The sequence below is a fragment of the Anolis carolinensis genome, unplaced genomic scaffold, assembly GCF_035594765.1.
Source record: "Anolis carolinensis isolate JA03-04 unplaced genomic scaffold, rAnoCar3.1.pri scaffold_12, whole genome shotgun sequence".
Lineage (NCBI taxonomy): Eukaryota > Metazoa > Chordata > Lepidosauria > Squamata > Dactyloidae > Anolis > Anolis carolinensis.
In genome coordinates this window covers 13703683-13730786 of record NW_026943823.1, presented here as the reverse complement: position 1 = coordinate 13730786, position 27104 = coordinate 13703683, and the positions used below count along the sequence as shown (strand labels likewise).

Genomic DNA, 27104 nt, shown 5'->3' with positions numbered 1-27104 from the left:
GGAAGCGGGGCCAGCTCTGACGCCGCTCCCCCCCCCCCCGCCCAGCGTGCCTTGGCCCTGCCTCCCACGCAGCGTGGGAGGCGGGGCCAAGGCACGCTGGGCGGGGGGGGGGAGCGGCGTCAGAGCTGGCCCCGCCTCCCACGCTACCCCCGCTCGCCCGTCTGGCCTTTTGTAGCAGGCCAGACTCAGCGGAGGTTTCTCCAGGCCGCGATTGCGGCCTGGAGGAACCTCCGCTGAAGTCTGGCCTGCTACAAAAGGCCAGACGGGCGAGCGGGGGTAGCGTGGGAGGCGGGGCCAACTCTGGCCCCGCCCCCCCCCGCCCAGCGTGCCCTGGCCCCGCCTCCCACGCTGCGTGGGAGGCGGGGCCAGGGCACGCTGGGCGGGGGGCGGGGCCAACTCTGGCCCCGCCCCCTCACTATTCGCCCTGGCCCCGCCTCCCACGCAGCGTGGGAGGCGGGGCCAGGGCACGCTGGGCGGGGCCAGGGCGCCGGTGGCGGGGGCGCTTTTCAGCACCCCCGCTTCACATCAAAAAATATCTCCGGCCGGCCCTGCGTTCACTTAACCAATTACAGATCCACCTGACGATAGTTTTGCCTAGCCCACATTTGACTATTTGTTTGCCAGAAGGTCATGGAGGACCTTGTCAAAATGTCCAGTCAAGTATCATCGAGGATGTGCTTTTCAAAAAAGTCCAAGAGCATCAGAATTTGCTCTTACCCTGAGAGGATTTTCATTCAGATACGGAGGTTCTCCTTCCACCATTTCTATTGCCATGATCCCTAAAGACCAGATATCCACTTTGGGGCCGTACGCTTTCCGTGTGACGACTTCGGGGGCCATCCAGTACGGGGTCCCGACCATTGTGCTCCGTTTACTTTGCTCCGGCGTAATCTGGGCACAGAAGCCAAAGTCAGCTATAAAGGAGAAAAAGCAAAAAGTTGAGACTTGAGAAGATCAGACAGAAGACACAGACATCTGGCAAATGGGTCACAGAGACAGGAGGAACCGCGGTAAAGAAGAACGGATTAGAATCCAGAACTACCATGTCCAGCTGGAGGAGCTCAAGGGTGCAAACAATATAGACAAAATTATTTGAAAATATTTTTAAAATTAACAAGGAACATGTTTCTTAAGTCTCAAGAAACCCAGAGGAGATGAATCTGGGACTAATGCTATACTAATAATATAATATATTGTATATACATATAATATTGATAGTGATATTATTTATTTATTTATTTATTTATTTAATTTATATACCGCTTTTCTCCCCCAGGGGGAGAATACAATACAATATAATAATAACAAAACACTATTATAATTGTGCCCCGGTGGCGAAGTGCATTAAAGCACTGAGCTGGAGACCGAAAGGTCCCAGGTTCAAACCCCAGGAGCGGCGGGAGCCAATCTGAGTAGATCAATAGGTACCGCTCCGGCGGGAAGGTAACGGCGTTCCATGCAGTCATGCTAATGGCCACATGACCTTGAAGGTGTCTACAGACAACGCCGGCTCTTCGGCTTAGAAATGGAGATGAGCACCAACCCCCAGAGTCGGACATGACTGGACTTAACGTCAGGGGAAACCGTTACCTTTACCTTTACCTTACTACAATTGCATATTTATATTACATCTAATATTACTAACAATACTGCAATATAGTGGTATAGTACAATATAGTACAGTAGAGTCTCGCTTATCCAACCTGTATTATCCAATGCAGTCTGCCTTTTAGTATTTAATTTTTTTTGTAGTCAATGTTTTCAATACATTGCTATATTTTAGTGCTAAATTCATAAATACAGTAATTACTACATAATGTCACTATGTAATGAACTGCTTTTTCTATCTATTTGTTGTAAAACATGATGTTTGGTGCTTAATTTGTAAAATCATAACATAATTTGATGTTTAATAGGTTTTTCCTTAATGCCTCCTTATTATCCAACATTTTTGCTTATCCAACATTCTGCTAGCCCATTTATGTTGGATAAGCGAGACTCTACTATAATATATAATGCTTATATTGTGCTATGCTAATAATATAATATATTGTACTAGCTGTGCCCGGCCACGCGTTGCTGTGGCTTTTTTTTAGTGGTGTTGGTCAATCTACATTGGGTTTTATTTTTGTTCTGACCGTCAACAAAAATTATACAGTTTTATTTATTCATTTATTACATTAAAGACATATGATAGGATATTACGCTATAACATATAATAGTATACGACTATTTCACAATATTAGTAGTAATATATATATATAATTATACTGTTTTGTTATTAGTATTATATTGTAGTGTATTATAATATTATTAGCAGTATTATATGTATATACAATGTATTGTATTATTATATATATTAATATATTGCAAATTGGCCCCAGAGTACGGAATGGCCTTGTAGTTTCAAAGCCTGGGTGGTTTCGTGTGTTAGAGGGGGGGAATGCTTTGTTGGGAGGTGCTAGGTGGTCCTGATTGTTTCCTGGATGGAATTCCAGTGTTTTCAGAGTGTTGCTCTTTATTTACTGTCCTGAGATGAGAGAGTGATGAGTACGGAATGGCCTTGTACCTTCAAAGCCTGGCTGCTTCCATGCCTTGGGGGGGGGGAATCGTTTGGTGGGAGGTGTTAGCTGGGTGTGATTGTTTCCTGGATGGAATTTGTGTGTTTTCAGACTGTTGTTGTTTATTTCCTGTGCTGAGATGAGAGTGATGAGTACGGAATGGCCTTGTAGGTTCAAAGCGTGGGTAGTTTCCTGTGTGAAGGGGGGAATCCTTTGGTGGGAGGTGTTAGATGGCCCTGATTGTTTCCTGGATGGAATAGCTGTGTTTTTAGAATGTTGATCTTTATTTACTGTCCTGAGATGATATTGTTGTGTATTATTGTACCACAGTAATGATTTCATATTACAGTAGAATCTCACTTATCCAACATTCGTTTATTCAATGTTCTAGATTATGCAGTGGAGTCTGCCTTTTAATAGTCAATGTTTTTGGAGTGAGTGTTTTTAATGTATTGTGATATTTTGGTGGTAAATTTGTAAATACAGTAATTACTACATAGCATTACTATGCATGGAACTACTTTTTGTTTCAAATTTGTTGTATAACATGATGTTTTGGTGTTTAATTTGTATAATGATTACCTAATTCGATGTGTAATTGGTTTTCCTGAATCCCTTCTTATTATCCATCATATTTACTTATGCAACATTGTGCCGGCTTGTTTATGTTGGATAAGTGAGATTCTAGTGTATATTTATAATGTGATATTAATTGTTTAGAAGTGGATTATATGAGGCGCCTTCTGTTAATACAATAATAATTATTATAGTCTTGAATGATTATCATTGTGATAAAAATAATAACTTACCACTTATTATTAGTTGTTATTATATTGTTGAATGATTATCAATGTTATAATAATAATTATTAATTTGTGAATGATTATTACTATAATAATAATAATAATTTTCTATTATTACGATTTGTTAATACATTGTTGAATGATTGTCAGTGTTATAATAATAAGAACTGATTATTATGAATTATTATGTTTTCAAATGATTATCAGTATTATAATAATAATAAATTAGTATTATTATTGGTGATTATTACATGATCAGTTATTATTATATTAATAATTATTACAGGGAAGGGAAAGGTGAGGGCGATAGGGTTTGAGAGGAAAAAAAGGGGGGCTTTTGAGGCATTGGAGGGATTGTAATTTGTGGGTGAGAACAACAACAACGACAGAAAAGGGGGAAGCTCAGCGTGGGCCAACTTGGGCCTTCCCTTGACTTGTTTTGGGCGCCAACTTCCACCCTTCCTGGCCTGAGGCTCTTTCCTTTTCCCCTTCAGCCGTTTAACCGGGTGAGGGGGAAAAGGAAGGGTCCTGAGGCCGGGAAGGGCGGGGGGGTTGGCGCCCCAAACAACTCGAGGGGAGGTCCAGGCCTGCTCGAGGGCCATGCCCTCCTCTTCCCCCCTCACCTTGAAGAGCTTGAAGACCTCCGAGAAGAACCGAGAAGGGAGGAGGAGAGAGGGTGAGACGGGGGCTCCGCGGGGCCTTCCTCGCACTGAGGGGAGGGGAGAGGGGCGGGAGGAGGGGGCCTGAACGGCAACCGGGGCCCTTCATGGGCCCTGAGGGGGGAGGAGAGGAAGGGGGAGAGGGCAGAGAGCGACGTGAGGCCCGCACCTCCCAGCGCGGCCTCCTGCATCCCGCGCCCACCAAGGAATCGGCCTTCCTGCCTTCCTTCCTTCAGCTCTGAGGCGAGGTGTGTGTGTGCACGCGGGAAAGGATGGGAGGGGAGGGTGCGCGCAGGCGCACATCGCCTGTTGCGGTTTTTGGCCGTTTGTGGCCCTGTGATTGTGTTTGTCATATAAATGTGTTGTATCTTACTGGAGCCGTGGATGATGGGTTGTTTTGTCAAATTTGGAGGTTGGGGGGCCTGTAGATTTGTTGTTTTGTGCAACGCCGTGATGCCATCACTCTTTTATATATATAGATGTACATATAACTTGTAAGCCACCCTGAGTCCCCTTCGGGATGAGAAGGGCAGGATATAAATGTCGCTAATAAATAAATAAATAACAAAAAAATTGCACTCTGGAACTTATTCTACACAAAATCCACAACATTAAGATTTCTGTGCAGAAAATGCTATTATCTGAGCTGAAAATGCCATTTTCTATTGACTTTTTTCACAGAATGAGACAGTTACTGTTCTGCAGGGGGATATGCATTTTCTGTGGAGGATATAATATTTCTTCACAAGCAATACCATTTGTTACACAAAAAGACCACATGGGGAAATTCCAGACAAGAAGCGATCAGGGCCAGCTAATCACCTCCCAACAAAAGATTCACCCAGGCAGGAAGCAGCCAAGCTTTAAAGCTGCAAGGCCATTAAATGCTAATCAAGATGATCAATTGCAATATTCATACTAGAGTTCTTTCTTCCCTGGACATTCTACATATTTATAAACCCCACTTGCCTAGTTTCCAACAGACCTCACAACCTCTGGGTTTGCCTGCCATAGATGTGGGTGAAACATCAGGAGAGAATGCTTCTGGAACATGGCCATACAACCCGAAAAACTCACAGTAGCCCATTGGTTCTAGCCTTTGACAACACTTTACCGCACGGGAAGTTTGCAGAAAATAAGTTCCGAATTATAGGGGAATAATTGAAAACTGCTGGGTTTTTTGAAAACTTTATTACAATGGGAAGAAAACTGCTCAAATAACTCATTTCTTCCTTCAAGAAAAAAATTACATCTCTTTGTCAAAGATAGGTTGGGTCTACAATGTGGAATGAATGCAGTTTGACACCGGTTGAACTGCTATGGTTTAATGCTATTGAATCCTGGGAGTCGTAATTGGTGAGGCACCAACACTCTTTGGCAGAGAAGGCTCAAGACCCTGCAAAACTACAACTCCCAGGACTCCATAGCATTGAGCAATGACAGCTAAAGAAGAGTCAAACTGCCGTCATTCAACAATGTTTTTGTATCCTCCGTTCTGGGGGGGGGGGGGGGGGAAGCAGGCTAACAACAGCAATAACAATAACAGGGATCATCCAATTCACAATGCTTTGAAGGTAGAAGTGTAAAAAGAATACCTACTGAGTTTAACAGATCCATCCATCCCAAGGAGAATGTTGTCACTCTTGATGTCTCGATGGATAACTTGGTTTGAATGCAAGAAATCTAGAGCTTGCAGGCACTGTCAAAATAATAATAATAATAATAATAATAATAATAATAATAATAATAATAATAATAATAATCCAGACTGACAATGTTCTGGAACACAACACACCAGACATCACAGTTGTGGAAAAGAAAAAGGTTTGGATCACTGATGTTGCCATCCCAGGTGACAGTCGCATTTACGAAAAACAACAGGAAAAACTCAGCCGCTATCAGGACCTCAAGATTGAACTTCAAAGACTCTGGCAGAAACCAGTGCAGGTGGTCCCAGTGGTGATGGGCACACTGGGTGCCGTGCCAAAAGATCTCAGCCGGCATTTGGAAACAATAGACACTGACAAAATTACAATCTGCCAACTGCAAAAAGCCACCCTACTGGGATCTGCACGCATCATCCGAAAATACATCACACAGTCCTAGACACTTGGGAAGTGTTCGACTTGTGATTTTGTGATACGAAATCCAGCATATTTATCTTGTTTGCTGTGTCATACAATAATAATAATAATAATAATAATAATAATAATCTGCCATTAAAGCATATCTCTAATCTAGAGATTCTTATTATAGGCTTTAGATATTATTGGATTACTACAATATCTGGCCACTAACCATGCTGGTGGAGACATCTGAGACCCACCATCTGAGAATTGTGTTTGGGAGCCTGTAGTTTAATCTGTCTCCGGGCACATCTACACTGTAGAATGAATGCAGGTTGACATCTCTTTAATGGCCATGGAAACCTCTTACCTCCCTACAGACAGCAGCTATTTGTCCTTCATCCATGCAGGTTTCTGTAACAACATCCGTCAACGAGCCCCCGGCCAAATACTCCATGACGACCCAAAGTTCATCACCGACAAGGTAGCTGAAAAACCAATCATGGAAAGAGAGTGTGTGTACGAATTTACTAATTTAAACATCTCTAGGATGTCATTCTGAACAAACCCTCCTTAAATATCAACCAACAAACAACTTAAACTATAACATGAGGACAACGGTCCGTTCAAAAGCTACTCTGTTTCGTCTTCTTTCACTTTGGATTGTTTCACCTTAGGCTTCCCTACCATGGCACTATATATCAATGTCACGCAAATGGGTGAGACGTTCATGGCACGTAATGTCTTATTATTCTGTCATGTGAATGGGCCCAAAATTCCTATGGAGATCCCTAAGGATGATATCATTACAGCCCTCCCTCACTTATTTAACAGCTCAGGGACCAGAGCACTGTCAAAAATTGAAAATCATTGGAAAGAACTGAACGGGCATGGTAGATAAGTGGGTTAAACCGCTAGCTGCAGGAAATCTGTCAACTGGAGGGTTGGCAGTTCAAAGCTGCAAGTCGACATGAGCTCCCGACTGTCAGCCCTAGCTTCTGCCAACCTAGCAGTTCGAAAGCATGCAATGCGAGTAGATCAATAGGTACCGCCTCAGCAGGAAGGGAAAAGGATGCCTGTGCTGATATGCAAAAACATGACGGCAACAGATTGGAAATATCTACAGATAACAGGCTCCTAGGCATGGAAAAATGGAACAAAAGCATCTCCCCATGGCCAGAAGTTGAGCATTGCCTCCAGACGCCGGAGATGAAAAAGTGGGAAGACCTTTACCTCTGTCTGTGTGTTGTATGTTGTGTAAAAGGCATTAAATGTTTGCCTCATATGTGTTCTGTAATCCGCTCTGAGTATCTCTGGGGAGACTGAGCGGAATATATAAAGTATATTATTATCTTTAGCTTGCAAAAGCAAGGTTGAACACTAGATGGCGGTGCATCTACTGAGAATAAACATGGGAGCAAACGGAATGGTTGAAAGAATGGACCAGGGGTTGAAAGTGTGTTACATGGTTATACTTTAGACTGGTCCAAAAAAAGCAAATAACTGGAAAGTGAGACATCAAAAGATGAGGGAACCTTGTACTGTGCATTCAGCTATGAGGAAATAACTGGATTTTCTCTGCTGCTTCGTCTACCATTCATCAATCAGGAAAGGGCTATACTGAAGATGAACTTCAGAAGAGAAGAGATTGGGTTTGGAGAGGTATTTTGGTTGTTTGAGGCAAAATTCCCACAAAACAGTGAATTATGATGAGGCACATTGAACAAACCATATCCTAACTCAGGATGATAGTTGTGACTTCTTACCAAAACCACTTCAGGAAACAATGCCAAACCAAGACCCGGTGCTACTTACCTATCTAAATAGTTCACGATGTTCGAATTCTTATTTTCCCTCATGACCAAGATTTCATTAATTATTAATTCCTTTTTGGGCTGCTGTTGGAGATTCATTTGTTTTATAGCCACCTGGAATGACAGTTTGAGGACACATATTTTTAATTGAACTAAACAATCAGCACGAAATAAACACACCGCGGAAGAGCTGATAACTTTTGAGAACAAGATCTCAGCGATAATGGAAGATTGGGAACAAGCATTTTGTATTAGCACAGTAACTCCATGTCATCAACCGACAATAAAAAGGACCTTCAAAAACATCCAAGAGCATCACACAAACCAATCAAATATATTACAAATACAGATTAGGCTTCCCTGACCTGAAAATCCCAAATACTCCAATATCTGAAATTGCCACATAGGTGGCATCTTTGCACAATCGATGTACACAGTCTTTGTTTAATGCACTAACTTATTAAAGGCATAGTGAATAAAACTACCTTCAGACTATGTGTATCGGGTGTGTAAGATACATGAATTTTGTGTTTAGAGTTGAGCTCCATCTCCAAGATGTCTCATTATGTATGTGCAAATATTCCCAAATCCTCCAAAATTCTAAGCATTTCAGAAGAGGGATACTCAACCTGTACCAACAACTGATACAATATTTATAGCACATATAAAAATAAACAAACAATAAATACGATATTTATAGCAATATGTTCTCTAATCGAACCTACAGAAAAGTTTGTATAATTCTTGGCCTTTGTGTTGCACAGATATATGTGTGTATGTGTGTGCGTGTGTGTAAAAGTGATGTGACTTTTGGCTCCACTGTTTATAATACACCTGCATTATGTTTTGCCTACACAATGTTCGAGTAACAGAGAAAGAACATTTGCCCATGAGTAATGTGTCTATATAAGGGGCCATGGTGGTGCAGCGGGTTAAACCACTAAACTGCAGAACTTGCTGATCAGAAGGTCAGTGATTTGAATCTGTGGAAGGGGTGAGCTCCTGTTGTTCTCCCCAGCTTCTGCCAACCAAGCAGTTTGAAAACATGCAAATGTGAGTAGATCAATAGGTACTGCTTTGGCGGGAAGGTAACAGCACTCCATACAGTCATGCTGGCCACATGACCTAGGAGGCGTCTACGGACAACGCCGGCTTTTTGGGCTTGGGAATGGAGATGGGCACCACCTCCAGAGTTGAGCACAACTAGAGTTAATGTCAAGGGTAAACCTTTACTAATGTGTCTATGTGATTGTAACCAACAAATACACAAGTGACTCCATTTTCATCCCTGAAATGTTGCCCTATAGAGTTTCACTACTCAATTCCAAGGAAACGTAAGTCCTACTGAGACTAGACCTGAATGTAGTTGGCCAAATCTCTCCTGACACTCTAGTACTGATGCAACAACCCAAGGCATTGTTTGCTGGGATCTGCAGCAAAACCCAAGTCGTCCTTAATAATTCTAGATTGTTTCTGAACTTTCCTTTCTTTCCCAGCTTGAGAAGACTGACCCCTGAGTCCGTCTTCTCTCCAATTATGACAAAGTTGTGAACATCAAGGTGACAACTTGACATGAACCAAAGCAGAGAGAGTTCAAAGGCCTCCTCTCTTGTTGGCTTTGATGGGTCATGCATCGGTCAACATGTAAAACGGAGTATAGCCTACACATAATTGTGTGTTTTAAAGATAGACCTTTGACCCTCCTTTCAATTTTTTCTTCGTTTTAATGATTTTAAATGTCAACTGACCTCCTTGTCACCGAAATACCAATCTCGACACTTTGGCAGAGATCCTTCTTTAATTGATATTTACAGCCAACTTGGGGAATCAAAGGTTCTGCTAAGTGGCGTTAATATCTCTGGAACCAGTAAGGAAAGGGATCTTGACAACCAGACCACCCAATACTTAAAGAGGGAGGTGGGTATTGTATTAATCGCGGTGGGCTTAGCAGCTCGGTTTGAACATCTGCTTCTCCAGCAAATCAGCTCAGAAGGGAGGTGGCATCAACCGTGGCAAGGATGCAAGGCCAGAGTCAATGAAGGGGAGACAATCTGCCAGACCTGCATCGCAGCAATGGGTTGCCAGCTCCATCAGGTCCTTTTCATTGATGCCATAAGCAGTATATGGGGCCTCCTTTGAAGTTACCTAAAAGGTTCTACATCACTTGCAGGAGTATGAAAGCAGGGCTAGGTAACATCTCCCAACAAAGGATTCCCCCAGGCAGGAAGCAGCCAGACTTTGAAGCTGCAAGGCTATTCAATGCTAATCAAGGTGGCCAATTGCAACATTCACACATGCCTCAGACAACTGAAACTGAAATTGTTTTATACTTGTTATCTTGTTTTATGGTTTTATCTGTATAATTGCTGCTTGAATATTGTTATACTGTACTGTTATTTTATTGTTTTGTTTTATATTTTAACTTGTTTGCACTTTTGTCTTCTTCTGGGCTTGACCCCATGAAAGCCGCCCCGAGTCCCTTCGGGGAGATGGTGGCAGGATACAAAAATAAAGTATTATTATTATATTCTGACACAGCAAACAAGATAGATATGCTGGATTTCGTATCACAAAATCACAAGTCGAACACTTCCCAAGTGTCTAGGACTGTGTGATGTATTTTCGGATGATGTGTGCAGATCCCAGCAGGGTGGCCTTTTGCAGCTGGCAGATCGTAATTTTGTCAATTTCTATTATTATTATTATTATTATTATTATTATTATTATTATTATTATTATTATTATTATTATTCCCACCCTGGACATTATTCCACAGATATATAAACCCCACTTGCCTATTTTCCAACAGACCTCACAACCTCTGAGGAAGCCTGCCATAGATGTGGGCAAAACATCAGGAGAGAATGCTTCTGGAACATGGTCATACAACTCGGAACACTCACAGCAATCCAGTGATTCTGGCCATGGAAGCCTTCGACAACACATATTCCACTGTTTAACAGCTCTTACCATCATGCGGTTCTTCCTAATGTTTAGGTGGACTCCCATTTACTACAGTTTGAGCGTATAGTTTCGTTGTTTCTGGAGCGTCAGAAAACAAGCCTCAATATGTCATCCTTTCAGATACTGAAACATCGCTCTCATGTCCCCTCTTTGCCTTCTCTACTCCAGACTAAACATACTTAGGCTGCTCCTCAAATGGCATTTCCTGCCATTTCAATCCATTGAGCCCAAGTCTCTCTGGAGCAGTAGGAAACAAGCTGTCTCCACCTTCTTCATCACTCTACCAGAATCAAGAATATACACATGTTCACCATTTTTCCTTTTTTTGGAGTGTAGAACATTGATGGTGGCATCAAAGTGAGTCCATAAAGCCGTAGAATTTCCCTCTTTGCAAATGAAATAAGAGTCTGTTTTGCACTCACCTCCTGCCCTGTGGCAATGTCTATTGCAGTATACACTGTACCCGATGCCCTACAGAGGGGATAAAAAACAGGTTATAAGGAGGTTCCACACAGTAATATGAAGGCTATATGTAAGCAGTAGTTGCTGGATTAACACTTGTCCATTTTTAGAAGAGTTTCATTAAAGAACAGAACAACAAGAGTTGATCATTTCTTAATCTGTTTCAAGTGGATCTGCATAGCACAGTACAAGAGATCGCCCATTTTCATAGGGGTTAATGGAATTGGACCTCTACAAAAGTGAAAAATTGAATTTTAAAAAACCCACTATTTTGCGTTTGCTTTCACCTGAGAAAACACTTCTGTAAGGATATGTCTCTCTATGAATGTCAAGGTCCTCCAATGCAATTCTACCTGAAGTTGACTACAGAGTTATGTTGGAAGACATAGAGCAGTGGTTCTCAACCTATGGGTCCCCAGGTGTTTTGGCCTTCCCAAAATCCTAATAGCTGGTAAACTGGCTGGGATTTCTGGGAGTTATAGGCCAAATCATCTGGGGACCCACAGGTTGAGAACCACTGACATAGAGGCTCCTGGAGAAGTATTGGCTATGATCATCTTCCACTAAAACAAAAACAATGGAATACAGGTTGGGTATCCTTCTCCAAAAAGTTTGGATACAGGTGTTTGGGTGTTTTTCTGATTTTAGAATGCCTAGATTTGCATATATGGACATAATGAGATATCTTGGGACCTAAGTTTAAACATAGCATCCATTCATATTCCATATGCACCTAATGAAGGGTTTTTTAAATTGTTTCAGAAGAGACTTGAGAACATACTGCAAGTTAATTCTGGTGTGAGAGAATTGGCTATCTACAGAGATGTTGTCCAGGGAATGCCCAGATGTGTTACCATCCTGCTGGGAGGCCCCTCTCATGAGCCGTAGCTGACAGACAGGAGCTCACCCCATCCTGCAAATTCGAACCGGCAACCTTCACATCAGCAACCCAACCTTCAGGTCAGCAGTCCAGCCAGCACAAAGGTTTAATCCATTGTGCCACCACAGCTAAGAACCTGAAGGTAATTTTATATATTTTTAATAATGTTGTGAATGGAGCAAACTTGGTGTGCAGTGAACCATTAGAAAGCAATCTCATCCATTCATGGACCGTTGTTGTTGTTGTTGTTGTTGTTGTTGTTGTTGTTGTTATTGTTGTTGCTGTTGTTGTTGTTATATACCCCACTTTTTCTCTACCAAAGGAGACTCATTTTGGACTTTGGGATATTTTGACACTTCAGATAAATCAACATGAAACATTACAGTAAATACTAAGTATTTCTTGCCTTGTGCTCCATCCAAAATCACAGCTACCTATGTAGCAACCTCATTCTTCTTAATGGAAGCAGAGCCATGAAAGAACCATTAAGGATAATTTTCATATGAGACCTCTACATGAATGTTGATTAATTTGAAGGATTTCCCATGTATCTGAATTTTCTAATTGTTTAGTACTAACTGGATCCTGTGGTTTCACATAGCTGCGTCTTCACCATGCATTGCTACAGACCGTTCCACTATAAATGTAAATGCCTTTTCTGTGACTAATAGAGAAGATTAATCCAATTTGTTTACATAACAATTTTTAATTCCGTTCTTTCATGGCCGTCGGTGCAGAAGTGCAGCCCCAAAGAGCTCAAAGCTTTTCTGTATCAGTATTGTGATTTGGAAAACCTGTTCGCACACAGATGTCAATTTCAGGGTCTAGAAAGAGGATCAGCAACCGAGCTGGAAATCTTTCGAGAAGGGAGTATTAGCCAAGTCATACTGCCTCCAGGAAAACACATTTTCAATAAGGAGCAGGTCGAAAGAATATCTCACAATCAAGGCGGAGCCAGCGTCTTTGGGTCATACTCACCCTTGGCCAATTTTTTCAAACCGTGTGTATTTCTTCTTTGGGTCCCCGACACTCACAATGCTTCCTAGAAAAAACAAGAAACGCAGATCTTGCATAAATATGAATCTGTTTAGGGTGTTTCCAGTGATAACAAGGAACAAGAGAACCCAATTAAAGGCATATGTTGGGTAACAAAGATGTGTTCTTAGGCATTATGGTTATAGGAAAAGGTAAAGGTTTTCCCTGACGTTAAGTCCAGTCGTGTCCGACTCTGGGGGTTGGTGCTCATCTCCATTTCTAAGCCGAAGAGCTGGCGTTGTCCGTAGATACCTCCAAGGTCATGTGGCCAGCATGACTGCATGGAATGCCGTTAGCAGTGCCTATTGACCTACTCACATTTGCATGTTTTCAAACTGCTAGGTTGGCAGAAGCTGGAGCTAACAGTGGGCGCTCACTCCGCTCCCCGGATTTGAACCTGGGACCTTTTGGTCTGCAAGTTCAGCAGCTCAGCACTTTAACACACTGAGCCACCAGAGGCTCCATTATGGTTATAACTCCATATAATAATCAACTTTTGCAAAGTTAATTATTCATGGATTTGGTTTAAAATGTTCTTTATATGAATCTCTCAGTCCTCCAATGTGCCTCTATAGTCAACTTTTTCCATTCATGCTGAAAGACCTAGATATTTTTAGGAATATTATTCCTCTAGGAAACTCTAGTAAAGGTAAAGGTGTTCCCCTGACATTAAGTCTTGTCGTGTCCGACTCTGGGGTTGGTGTTCATCTCCATTACTAAGCCAAAGAGCTGGCATTGTCCATAGACATCTCCAAGGCCATGAGGCCGGCATGACTGCATAGAGCACTGTTACCTTCCCGCTGGAGCGGTATCTATTGATCTATTCACATTTGCATGTTTTCGAACTTTTAGGGTGGCAGAAGCTGGGGCTGACAATGGGAGCTCACCCTGCTCCTAGGAAACTCTAAACCCTACAATATGTTTCCATGGCCAGCTTTCAACTGAAGGCCTAGAAATTCCTTAAGTGTTCTCTCCAGACTGCAATTGTTTAATCCATGGGGCCCTGTGCCCCAACCCCAGTGAATATGGATGGATGGCTATACTACATTATGAGAATGTAACCCCCCAAACGATAGCATCCCTGTCATTAGGATTGTGTATCAATTCTTGGAATTAATCCAGAGGTACTGCATTCCTTTCAAGGAGACCTCCAAGGTGCTGAAAGCCATTTGGGCTTCAAAACCATGGAAAGCTCCCATAAAATCAGAATTTAACCTGAAACAAAAGCCAGCAACCTCCACTTCTGCACATAAATGTTTTCAACTCTATAACATTGCCAGGCATAGGCAGGAATCTTGCATTATATTATGTGGCCAATGTGTATGTCCAACAACGTGCTCTGCAATTATTTTTTTATAAAATAGTGTTTATTTTGCATTTTATTATATACATAAAATATAAACCTTCAGGGAAGGGGGATGGGTAGGGAAGTAAAAGAGAAAAAGAGAGAAAGAAAAAATAGTAAAATAATAATAATAATAATAATAATAATAATAATAATAAAAGAGATAAGGGGGTGGGGGAGGGGCAGTGCTTCTGAGTCAACTTCTGTGGTCAATTTACTGTTGTGTATAACTTTTATTTCTTGTCTGTGATCCTGTATGTTCTCTTCTTCTTAGTTCATGTATAACAGCATTGGTTCTTCACCATAGGCCTGTGGTGTTTCTTCTTTTTCATTTATACTCCAATTTTCCTTTGTTTTAAATATTTTTCTAATTTACTCCAATCTGTTTCTTTTTTTTGGTTTTCACTGTTGTTTTGCAATTAAATAAGTCAATCTATCCATATTTTTTATTTCAGTTATTTTACTTATCCATTCTTCTAGTGAGGGGATTTCGTCTTGTTTCCAATATCCTAATGAGGAAAAATCTTAACATACCTTACAACTACGACCAGAATAACATATGCAAGATATTGGAAAAAAAGACAAAATCCCGCTCTGCAATTATAATGTTTACCGATGATGCATATAGGCAATGTGCCTTATGGTTTCTTTGTGCATTTAAATGCACTGTCACATAAGCAATGCTTCTACATGTGCAGTGCTACTTACAATGCAATCCACTGATAAGCATTATCCAAAAGCATTGCCCCACACCTGTAATGCAACTTGCACTCGCATGTGTCACCTGCCAGCGCACTTTTTAAAATATCTTAGTGGTTTCCTTGGCACGAAGGAGTAATATTGCGCCCCAGTTAATATCACTAATTTAGAGGGCATTGGAGTCAAGCAATTCATGGCAGCCGATTTCTGGACATGTCCAAGCTGTGCATTAATCAGCTCCGTTTACTGAAACGGGGAGAAAATATATGAAGGAGGACGGCTGGGCAGCTGCTGAGCCTGACAAGTGGTAAGACAGATTAGCTCAAGTCTTGTCAGCTGCTGCAGTGGCCACCTTCTTATCTTTCTCCTGGAAATGTCCTTGAACATGATTCTGGATGCTTTCAGATGCTGTTTTTTTCCCCAATGACCCATATAGCTGAAATATTGCAAGGAACAGAAAAGCACAGCAGAGGGCAACTGAGGCAACCGAGTGGGTTGTGGCTGAACAGCAAAAGGGTAGGCAGCGCAGCAAGAAGGAAGGAAATAGCAGATGCCTGGAAACAGAGGGGAACCCACAGCCCCATGCATAAAGCCAAGGGTTCATAGACCTGAAGACACACACGGTAAACTTATCTCATGCTTTACAGATGGCAGTCTCCCAGCTCAAGAGCTATGAGCCATAAGAAAAAGACACAGGGTGTATCTACACCAGCGTTTCTCAACCTGGGGGTTGGGACCCCTTGGGGGGCCATGAAGGGGTGTCAGAGGGGTCCCCAAAGACCATCAGAAAACACAAAAGTATTTGTGCCAAATTTGGTCCAGATCCATCCTTGTTTGGGTTCACAGTGCTCTCTGGAGGTAAGTGAACTACATCTCCCCTAAATCACAGTCAATTCCTCCCAAATCCCTCCAGTATTTTCTGTTGGTCATGGGGGTTCTGTGTGGGAAGTTTGGCCCAATTCTATCCTTGGTGGGGTTCAGAATTCTCTTTCATTGTAGGTGAACTATAAATCCCAGCAACTACAACTCACAAATGTCAAGGTCTATTTTCCCCAAACTCCACCAGTGTTCACGTTTGGGCATACAGTAGAGTCTCACTAATCCAAGCCTCGCTTATCCAAGCCTCTGGATAATCCAAGCCATTTTTGTAGTCAATGTTTCCAATATATCGTGATATTTTGGTGCTAAATTCATAAATACAGTAATTACAACATGACATTACTGCGTATTGAACTACTTTTTCTGTCAAATTTGTTGTATAACATGAAGTTTTGGTGCTTAATTTGTAAAATCATAACCTAATTTGATGTTTAATAGGCTTTTCCTTGATCAGTCCTTATAATCCAAGATATTCGTTTATCCAAGCTTCTGCCGGCCCGTTTAGCTTGGATTAGTGAGACTCTACTGTATTGAGTATTTGTGCCAAGTTTGGTCCAGATCCATCATTGTTTGAGTCCACAGTGCTCTCTGGATGTAGGTGAACTACAACTCCAAAAATCAAGATCATTGCCCACCAAACCCTTCCAGTATTTTCTGTTGGTCATGGGGCTTCTGTGTGCTAAGTTTGGTACAATTCCATCATTGTTAGAATTCAGAATGCTCTTTTATTATAGGTTAACTATAAATCCCAGCAACTACAACTCCCAAATAACAACAGCCATCCCATCTGAACCCCGCCAGTATTCAAATTTGGGCGTATCGGGTATGTGTGCTTACAGTGACCCATGAAAACCCCATGTGTTGATGGTTAGCTTTTGGACTAAAATTTCTACTTATCCATGAGTACTGTATATACTTGAGTATAAGCCTAGTTTTTCAGCCCTTTTTTTAAGACTGAAAAAGCCCCGCTCGGCTTATACTTGGGTGAGGGTCCTGGTTGGCTTATATTTGGGTCAGCTTATACTCGAGAATATATGGTACATTTATTATTTTTCGCTATTATTATTGGTATTATTACATTTATTATATTTCTCTATTGTTGTTGCTACTATTTTATTTTACATTTATTTTACTCTATTTTCATTATTATTATTAATACATTTATTATTTCACTCTATTTATTATTACTTGTATTATTTTCCTGTATTATTTATTATTATTATTATTATTATTATTATTATTATTATTATTATTATTATTATTACATGTATTATTTTACTCTATTATTATTAAAAGGATACATAAGCACATTTACATTGAAGAAGATGAGAATAATGATTGGATCAGAGTTGGACAGTCTTATCTTAAATTTGAGCTTTATGTAAATATTCAAAAACATTTAACCTACTGATACTTCAATTAATGTAATTTTATTGGTATCTGTTTTTATTTCTGAAATTTACCACTCTCGGCTTATACTGGAGTCAATGTTTTCCCAGTTTTTTTGTGGTAAAATTAGGTGCCTCAGCTTATATTCGGGTCGGCTTATACTCGAGTATATACGGTATATCTAGTACATAGCAATGCTCTTGATCCCAGGAAGGAATGGCTTTGCCCCACACTGGCTAGCTATTAGTGGAACACTGGCCAGCTATTAGGCAAACAATATGTCCATTTGACACCACTCACTTAATTTCTCTAGAATCTCTTCATCTGTCATCTTGGATTTTTTCCGTTGCCGGTCTGTGTTCCTATACAAAGTGTTTGTGTTGGAGTTCTCAGGCTGCGGGGTGGGTGGCTCCTTTACTGGGGCTGGAGCTGTAACAGGCTCAATGACAGAACGGGTATAAATCTGGAAGACAAAAGCACGAGGGGAGTAATGTCATTGCATTGCGAATTTGGAGCAACTGAACAGAGCAGAAATGCATGAAATGTTTCCTACACTTTCCCCAAAAGTATCTGTTTCTCTCTCTCAAAGTTCAAATTTGCTTGGCTAGGAATGCAGGACCTTCTCATGTTCTACAAAGCACAGCTCTATGGTACCTTGAGGGGACTGGTCAGTAGACATGTGCATAACTTCGTTCTTATCGTTTCTTTCGTGTCCTTCATTTATTTGGAAGCACGAAACAGAAAGCCCCCCTCCCTATATGAAACTCAGCTCGACACGAAAGCCTGCTTTGTCCTATATGTGAAAGGCCTGTGGTCTAAGCATTGAATACATTGTAAACTGTGGGATTAAAAAAAGAAATTGTGAGTATAAGACTGAGCTATGCCTGTGCTTGACGTTAACACGATGCCAGCTTTATGTACCCTGCTGGTCCCAATAAGAAGAAATTAGAATAGGAGCTTACTGATTTTGTATGCTCTGGCCGTGGGGCAATAACTGGCGGAGGTTCATTGTCATCATCCTCTTCTTCATCTTCCTCATCCTCTTCTTCAGAAACAGGGGGAGCGAGTGGGGGTTCCGAGGCTGTTTTTGTGCTCTGTAGGGAAGAGTTGTGGGCACTGCATAAAACCTCAGCAAAATTCAAACGGTCTAAGCATTGGGATGTTGAAGGCTTTCATGACTGGAATCACTGGGTTGCTGGGAGTTTTCCAGGTTGTCTGGCCATGTTCCAGAAGCATTCTCTCTTAATGTTTGTCCCACATCTACGGCAGGCATCCTCAGAGGTTGAGAGATCTGTTGGAAACTAGGCAGGTGGGGTTTATATATCTGTGGAATATCCAGGGTGGGAGAAAAACTCTTGTCTGTTGGAGGCAAGTGTGAATGTTGCAATTGGCCAGCTTGATTAGCACTGAATTGTCTTGCAGCTACAAATCCTAGCTGCTTCCTGCCCAGGGGGATTCTTTGATGGGAGGTGTTAGCTGGGTGTTGTTCTTTATTTACTGTCGTGATTTTATATTTCTTTTTAGAGTTTTTAGCCTGGCTACCAGTATTGAAAAACTCTAAAATCAAGACAGTAAACAAAAGAACAATAGATGTGGGTGAAATGTCAGGAGATAATGCTTCTGGAACATGGCCACATAGCCCAAAAAACTCACAGCAACCCAGTCTAAGCATTGCTGGATGATGCTCAGATCAAAAAGGGCACTGTATCCCCCTTCAATCTCTATCCTTTCTCTTTGATTTGCCTTCCATAATCTATCTATCACCTCCCATTGCCTCAAAGTCAACACAACACCCCACCCGCAACAAACGAGCACACTTCATCAGATGTTCTAATTGGCACCACCACATGTGCAATGCTTTACACCAGTGTAACAGGCATGGGCAACTCAGAATAGGATAGCACCCATGAGTAACCTCTGAGTATGCGCTACCAGCTGAAATCGTTGCATTTCCGTTGGGTCCTCAGTGATGCAAAATTAAGTCATTTCACATTTTAAAAAATGAAAAGTGTGTCCCTGTTGAGCCATTTCACACTGAGCACAAAGCTATTTATACTGAGAACTCAGTCCCGATGTGGTTATAAGAGTATCTTTGTGGTTTCCAGGATAATTTGGCATTCATTAAATGTTTCAAAAATGCCGACAGATTCAACAATTTTCACCAATTATAACCAACCCATAGATTGAACTAGAGCTGCAAAACTGGGGCGGGGGGGGGGGGGGGGTCCAAAAGGCTGAGTTCAGCTTACCCCTCACAATAGGTTTTTATACTCACCGAAGTATGGGCTGCAATATATCCGTGGGCGCTCTTATCTGAAATGTGTAAAAGAACCTGGGTAGTTGGAGGGCACTTTGCAGGAGGATAATTTGGAGTAATATTGGACAATATAAGCAGCATATGCAATCAAGTCATGAAAATGGAACAAAATGGAACAGAGAATTCTTGAAGGGGACACGGATGGATGGATAGATGGCAAGAAAGATGAGCTCATCGTGTCCCGTCCAAGAACGCTCTATTCCATTTCCATTCTCTTTCCATTTTTCTATTCCACTCTTCCCTCCAATTCTACAGAGGGAGTTACTCTCAATTAAATCCCTTTTGGGGTTGTTATTTATTGTCGTAACCATAGGTCTTCTTCAAGCACGCTAATACCAACATCATGTATCTTTGGGTACAATCTGGTTGGCACTTGCCAGTTGAATTAACCATTAGAGAAAGTGATGTAGAAGACTCAAAAGGGGATGCGCCATGGTCGGTTTCAGCAAAATAATAGATAGGACTAGGTTCACTTATTTTAAGGTATAGAAAACCACAGAAAAGCATATTTAATAATCTAGAACTGATGTGGTCTATCCAATGCAATGGTCAGCTCTGCGGAAAGCAGCGGAAATAAAATAAATAAATTTTTATTTTCACGGCCCACTGCTGGGAACCACAGGTTGAGAACCACTGGTTTATAGTATGTCGCCCCTGAGTTCTGGATCTACACTTTGTGGTTGTTGTGTACCTTCAAGCCATTTCTGATTTGTGGCAAACCTGAGGTGAACATTTCATAGGGTTTTCTTGGCATGATTTGTTCAGAAGGGGATTGCCATTGTCTTCATGTGAGGCTCTAAAGGCTTTCCTAGTGATCTTCCATGGCTGAGTGTAGATTCAAATCATCGTCTACCAGAGTCCTAATCAAATCCACAAACCACTATATCACCTGGTTCTTGAATCTACCCTTTATCCCAGTGGTTCTGAACCTCTAGGCCCCCAGATGTTTGGCCTTCAACTTCCAGAAATCCTAATAGCTGGTAATCTGGCTGGGATTTCTGGGAGTTGCAGTCCAAAAAACTTGGGGACCCACAGGTTGAGAACCACTGCTTTATTCCCAAACATTGGCCACAAGTGTCTTCTCAACCACTGTTGCATGCTTACCTCCTGATGTAAAGCTCATGTATTTCTGGTTGTTTACTGTCTCTTTGGAATCGTAGAACTTGAGGACATCCAAAACAGCTTGCGGATTCTTCTTCTGCTCCAGTTTGGTTATATTAGAGGTTTGCAGTAACCGGGCCCACTGTTCAGGAATGCCCTGCGGAAAGAAAGCAGTACGAATGAGGATACAGGGCACTTGGTCAGCTTGATCTGATTGTCTGCCAGGACAGTGCCTTCCCCAGAGTCCCATGCTGCCTGTCAGAGACTGTGACCGAAGCCTGGCCCTTTAAATCAAGACGTTTGACAGCCGCGGTGATCATTCTCTCACCCTTTCTTAAAACAAAGAGCTAAAATTTGGATTCAACTGAAAACACACACACAAAAAGAAGACCGTCATGACCATGGCAAGAAAAAAAGGTGCATGGAACTCATCCTCAAATCAAGTCTTTCTGACCCATGGAACAATGACGGAAAAGCCTAGCTGGGTTCTCTGGTGCTTCAGTGCTGACATCCAAATGCTATTCTAAACGAAGGGCTTTTAGGAATTTTACACTGGATCTCTGGCGGTGTAACAAGAGAAAATCTCAAGAGATATCGGCTGATCCAACTGAAGTCGAAGCCGCTTCCCAACATATTAATTGGCCCCCAGGGAGCCTTCTCCGCAGTTCGGAGGAGAGACCACAATTTTGGAAATCAAAATGGTAATCCGGAATTACATAACACAGCGAGTGTGGTGAAAGATCCCTTCCCGTCTCTTCAAAGTCCTTGACATCTCTCCATTTTGGACCCCGAAACAACACAAAGCTCCTAAAGCAGGCATGGGCAAACTAAGGCCCTCTAGACACTTAGGCCCTCCTCATTTTCCCTGTCCTCTTGGCATAAAGCCGTGGCGGTCTGCCACATCCTTATGTAGAAAGGAAGGGGGAGGAAGGCACGCAGCAGCTGAGAGCCCTCCGGAGTGCTCTCAGCTACTGCGTGTCTCGCCCTCCTCCTGGCATAAGGAAGGTGTGAGCAGCCCTGTCGTTATGCTGGGAGGATGCCTTGAGGAAGACACGAAGTGCTTGAGAACCTTCCTGAGTGCTCTCAGCTACTGCGTGTCTCGCCCTCCTCCTGGCATAAGGAAGGTGTGAGCAGCCCTGTCGTTATGCTGGGAGGATGCCTTGAGGAAGACACGGAGTGCTTGAGAACCTTCCTGAGTGCTCTTGGACATTACCTGTCTCACCCTCCATGTATTAATGATGAATCAACATCACCTTTTTATCTCATGGATAGTACAGTTAGAACTTCCATTGAGTTTATAAATGGAAAAAGTATCTTGATCATTTCCCAATATTATTTTTAATGACCAGTATTTTAGAAACTTGTTTTTCTAAGTTTTTCTAAAGATTCTGGTTATGCTTTGCTATATTTGGTTAATTCATTTCCTGGACAAATCTGTGTTCATCTATCCTCTATTGTTTATGTTAGCCGCCCCGAGTCCCTATGGGGAGATAAAGGCGGGATAGAAAAATAAAGATTATTATTATTACTACTGTTAATATTGAGGAGGAGGATCGGGGCAGTCGCCACATGTCTCATTTTCCTCCCAGCAAACGGATGGGGTGAGCAGCCCCGTCCTTATGCCAGGAGGGCATCCTGAGAATGGCCCACCCTCTCCTGGTCCTGTCCTCTACCAGGTCCTCCTCCTCCCAGGTCCATCCCACCCAGCGTGTGCCTAGCAACCCCCTTTCCCGTCCCGGCCCTCCTGACCAGGCCCACCATGTGGCCCCAAGGCAAAAAAGTTTGTCCATGCCTGTCCTAAAGGATCTCAGAGCAGAGCTTGCAAATGTGAAACTGAAAAAAGTTTGAGTTTGCATTGGCCAGGTCTTACATTTTTGTTTTTTTTAATAAAGATGCTCAGAAACATCCAGTATAATTTCCTAAATCCGAGAAACATCCATCCCCAATTCTATCACACAGGTCACATCTAAGCAGCAAACCACGCAAACCGCCTCGAAGCATTCCTCGTTTTCCACCCCAGCTTAGATTCTAGCAAAACATGGGCTTCGGTTTGTATTGTTTTGTTGGTTCCTCTTAAGAGGTGCTCTGCCAAAAATAAATGAATACGTAAATCAAAAAATGACGTGTGACATGGGCCTCGGGCGTTTGGGGGAGGGGGTTCGTGATGAGGACATGGGATAAGCCAAGCAACGAAATCTACGGCACACATATGGAACTGCAATGCTATGACATCTCAAAGAAGCACTGGGATGCAAGCTTCTTTTGGGGAGGGGGCAGTGACGCACCTCTGGGAGCTTCCCTGTGCACATCTGTGAGCCATAGAGATCTGGCTGCAATGGACGTAAATAAAGAAAGAAAAGAAAGTTAAAACAGAATGCGGGATAACTGAGAAGGCGGGAGAGTCAAGTGGAACCCAGTGGGTTGGAATGGAAAGGGAACTGGGGGAGGAAGGGACGTCATCCCATCGAAAATGTAGAGGCACCAAACAAAGTAGTAATTGACAGGTACAGGAAGACAGACTTCGGGAGAAAGAAAAAGAAAACAGAGGGGCAAAAAACCACAATCAAGCCCAAAGTTTGGAAGCATCCATTCCCCATTTGAGTTGTGGTGGTTGGTAGATTGTGATCCTTTCCTTGGTGTGTTGATTTGCTCATTGGAAAAATAATAATACTGCAAAGAACAAATGACCAATAATGGGTTGAAAAGATGGATAGCGAAGAAGGAACATCTTTCCCATGCTTAAATCCTGAACTAGATCCATGCAAGCTAGACAATGCATTCCAATGCATATTATATATCTTAGGAAAGGGTGACCAATGGGGTTCGCTCCAGATTAGTGTTGCCACTTTTTAATCAATTTCTTTTGCAATGAAGCAACAAATAATGTTAACCATTTCCTTCCATCTTAAAGAAAAGGTGCATCTACACTAAACATGAGCAAACTTCATCCCTCTGGGTGTTTTGGACTTCAGCTCCCACAATTCCTGGCCTCGGGGCCCTTTCCTTTTCCTCCTCAGTTGCTTAAGGGAAACGGAAAGGGCTGAGGCCAGGAATTGTGGGAGCTGAAGTTCAAAACACCTGGAGGGACGCAGTTTGCCCATGCCCAATCTATACTGTAGAATGAATGCAGTTTGACACCATTTTAACTGCCACAGGTCACTGCTATGAGATCCTGGGAGTTGTAGTTTTACAAGGTACTTAGCTTTCTCTGCCAAAGAATGATGGTGCCTCAGCAAATTACAAATCCCAAGATTCCACAGCAATGAGCCATTATAGTTAAAGTGATGTCAAACTGCATTAAATCTACAGTACAAATGCACCCAAAGTTTTTGAAAACCATGCAACTGCTGATGCTGAGCAAAATCCACATGCAGTTGTTTTGCACAGAAAATAGTGTTGACTTCCGGTGTGCGATATGGCAGTGGCTCCCCCCTTTCGGATAGATTGATTCCAGAAAGGCAGCCAAATCCGTATGGGTCGAACCGACGGACCCCAAAACAACTTTCCCCTCAAGGGAGGTGGTTAAAAGGGCCCGGACGAGATCCCACAGGACTAGCAGATTGCCGTGGGGAAGCGCTTCGAGTCCATGAATTTTGTGCAGAATGAACTTCTAATTTCAGAATTTTTGGCAGAGGAAATAATAATTTTGTATACTGCAAATGTACACAGAGAGTGTCCCAAATTGTAAAGTGTCTTGTCTATCCACGATTCTTGTCATGAGGGCTTCTTGACACGCAAAAAAGTATGTTTTTTGCAGCTGTTCTTCATCTAACTTAACGTCATCGTTTCCATTTTTTTGCTTGAATTGAAATCTTAAGAAATTTTGACCGCAGCCAGTTTTGTCAATCCAGATGGGGAACGAGGGTCCATCTTACCAAAAGTAGGTTTTGCAAAATTATTCAAAAGGGGAAAAATAGAAAAGTGCATATGAATGCACTTATTTCTTTCGTATCCACCAATTATTATGGCTACAGAATCATGCTTCTGCCTAGTCATTTCCAATCAGTCCCCTTCGTGTTTTGTGGCCCAATGATTGAGTGGAGTTTGGACATGCACTGATGACAAAGGGCACCATGTCGTCCGATGCTAATGACTAAAATCCGAAGCTTGGAGACAGACCATGCAGGCACCTTGGTTGTGCTTTTGGATGCAGCTCAGGGCAATGCAAGCAATGCAGCCAGAGCAACCAATGGCATTAAGGGTTAGAGGAAAATGTCGAGGGAAATATTTGTATGGATTTTGGATACAGCCCTGGCACTTCCAAACTTCTGAGAGAAAAAGAAAGAATGCCATCACTGAACACTGGTGGACACTTTGGGATAATGGACCTGGAATGAGTAGCAGAACCCCTTGGTATGGTTTACTTACCATATAACTTATCCAAAAATAGGTCTAAGACCAGGAAAGTCTAAGGTGCAAAGGCTCATCCCTAACCTCTTGAATCCTCTGGAACTTTAGCTGACCACCATCAACATCTGCCTTGATGTCCACCATGAATTTCATAGGATGGATCTATTCCAGTGGTTCTCAATCTGGGGTCCCCAAATGTTTTTGGCCTTCAACTCCCAGAAATCCTAACAGCTGGTAAACTTGCTGGGATTTCTGGGAGTTGTAGGCCAAAAACATCTGGGGACCCCAGGTTGAGAACCACTGATCTATGCTGAATTAATCCAGTTGGACAACACTTGAACCACCCTGACTCATTGTTATGGAAACATGGAAGTTATTGTCTCACAAGGTCTTCACATTTCTCTGGCAAAGAGAAGTGGTGCATCTCCAAACTACAACTTCCAGGATTCGATAAGCATTGAGCCTGGCAGTTCAAGTGGTGGCAAGCTACATCCATTCCACAATGTGGATGCACCCGTAGATCAATTCAGATGCAACTATGACCATTTTTCAGGGATAGAATCTTCCAAACACAACGTTGAGCTGAAATTCAACCTTCATCCCATCTCTGTTTTTCTTCAGCCCCGTTGGAAAGCCTACAAATCCAAAGACCTAACATTACTGCAGTGTTATGGGACTGACATCTAGAGATGGATAGTATAAATTCTAGCAGAACTCAAATGGGACGCACAAACCACTGGGAAAGCTGTCATCGTACTGAATAAATATCTAACTCTTGTGCTTTGGCTCAGTAGTGGACTGGGTGGAAGAAAAACTCCAAATGCATTTTATAAATAAATAAATAAGGCTTCCCTTATTTTATTTTTGATTTTCAGAAGTCTTCCTTTTGATGGATAAACTCAGGCAAAAGTTTGCAGACTTTGCAAATGCTTGGGCTCATCGAACTTGAACTGATAGGGAAAAGCCACTGTATGGACTCCTATCATCTGGGTATGAAACTGAATTATATGGTCAACGTAGACCAGGCATGGGCAAACTTGGTCCCTCTGGGTGTTTTGGACTTCAACTCCCACCTATCCTAATAGCCTCAGGCCCCTTCCTTTTTGCCCTCAGCCGCTTAAGCGGCTGAGGGCAAAAAGGAAGGGGCCTGAGGCTATTAGGAATGGTGGGAGTTGAAGTCCAAAACACCCAGAGGGACCAAGTTTGCCCATGCCTGGTCTACACCCATACAACTCAGTTCCATGAAGTTTTAAATGGCTGCAAAGAAAAATAACTCAGACCAGAAGAAGTCCACAACGAAAGAAAAGCAACTTACGGTGAATTCCCCGGTGACCGCATCAAAGCCCACATGGATGGTGTGTTCAAAGTCCGACGGGAGGGAGATCTCGGGACGTTCCTTCTCTTTCTTCTTGTTTGCTAAAAGGCGAAATGCAAATGTACACTTACTCATCCGCACTGCCATTGATTCATACATTTCACCATCTCATTTATTCAAAGCAAGGGACGTAAGGACAGGGAGAAGCACATAAAACAGAGTTCGGAAAGCAGAATGAAGGAAAACACATATTCTTGAGCCCATAGAAACTTGAGTAAAAGTACACAAACTATAATTTTGCTGTACCGCTTCCAGCAAATGAAAAGGAGACTGATTCACTTGCTTGTATCCTCTTCAACTAAGAATCTGATCTTAGGTGCTAAGATGGGTCAGCCCTGAATAGTATTTGGATGGGAGACTGTCAGCTCACCACAGCCGCTCCTGAATGAACACACAAGACTCTCT

General features: G+C 42.3%; 1 protein-coding gene across 3 annotated transcripts in view; it reads right to left on the bottom strand.

Moving 5' to 3' along the window:
• The window catches only part of pak3 (p21 (RAC1) activated kinase 3), a 101162-nt gene that overhangs the window by 5040 nt on the left and 69018 nt on the right, over positions 1-27104 (bottom strand). For 2 of the 3 annotated variants that reach the window (XM_062963867.1, XM_062963866.1), the window contains exons 3-14: positions 26640-26740; positions 23260-23304; positions 20978-21131; positions 19832-19869; positions 18519-18650; positions 17857-18019; positions 13188-13251; positions 11290-11338; positions 7905-8017; positions 6460-6577; positions 5623-5722; positions 718-914 (exon numbers count right to left, since the gene is read on the bottom strand). In XM_062963867.1, coding sequence (XP_062819937.1) covers positions 718-914; positions 5623-5722; positions 6460-6577; positions 7905-8017; positions 11290-11338; positions 13188-13251; positions 17857-18019; positions 18519-18650; positions 19832-19869; positions 20978-21131; positions 23260-23304; positions 26640-26740 — 1274 coding nt within the window. The remainder of the gene's footprint in view (positions 1-717; positions 915-5622; positions 5723-6459; positions 6578-7904; positions 8018-11289; positions 11339-13187; positions 13252-17856; positions 18020-18518; positions 18651-19831; positions 19870-20977; positions 21132-23259; positions 23305-26639; positions 26741-27104) is intronic. The other variant, XM_062963868.1, reaches the window with a different exon arrangement.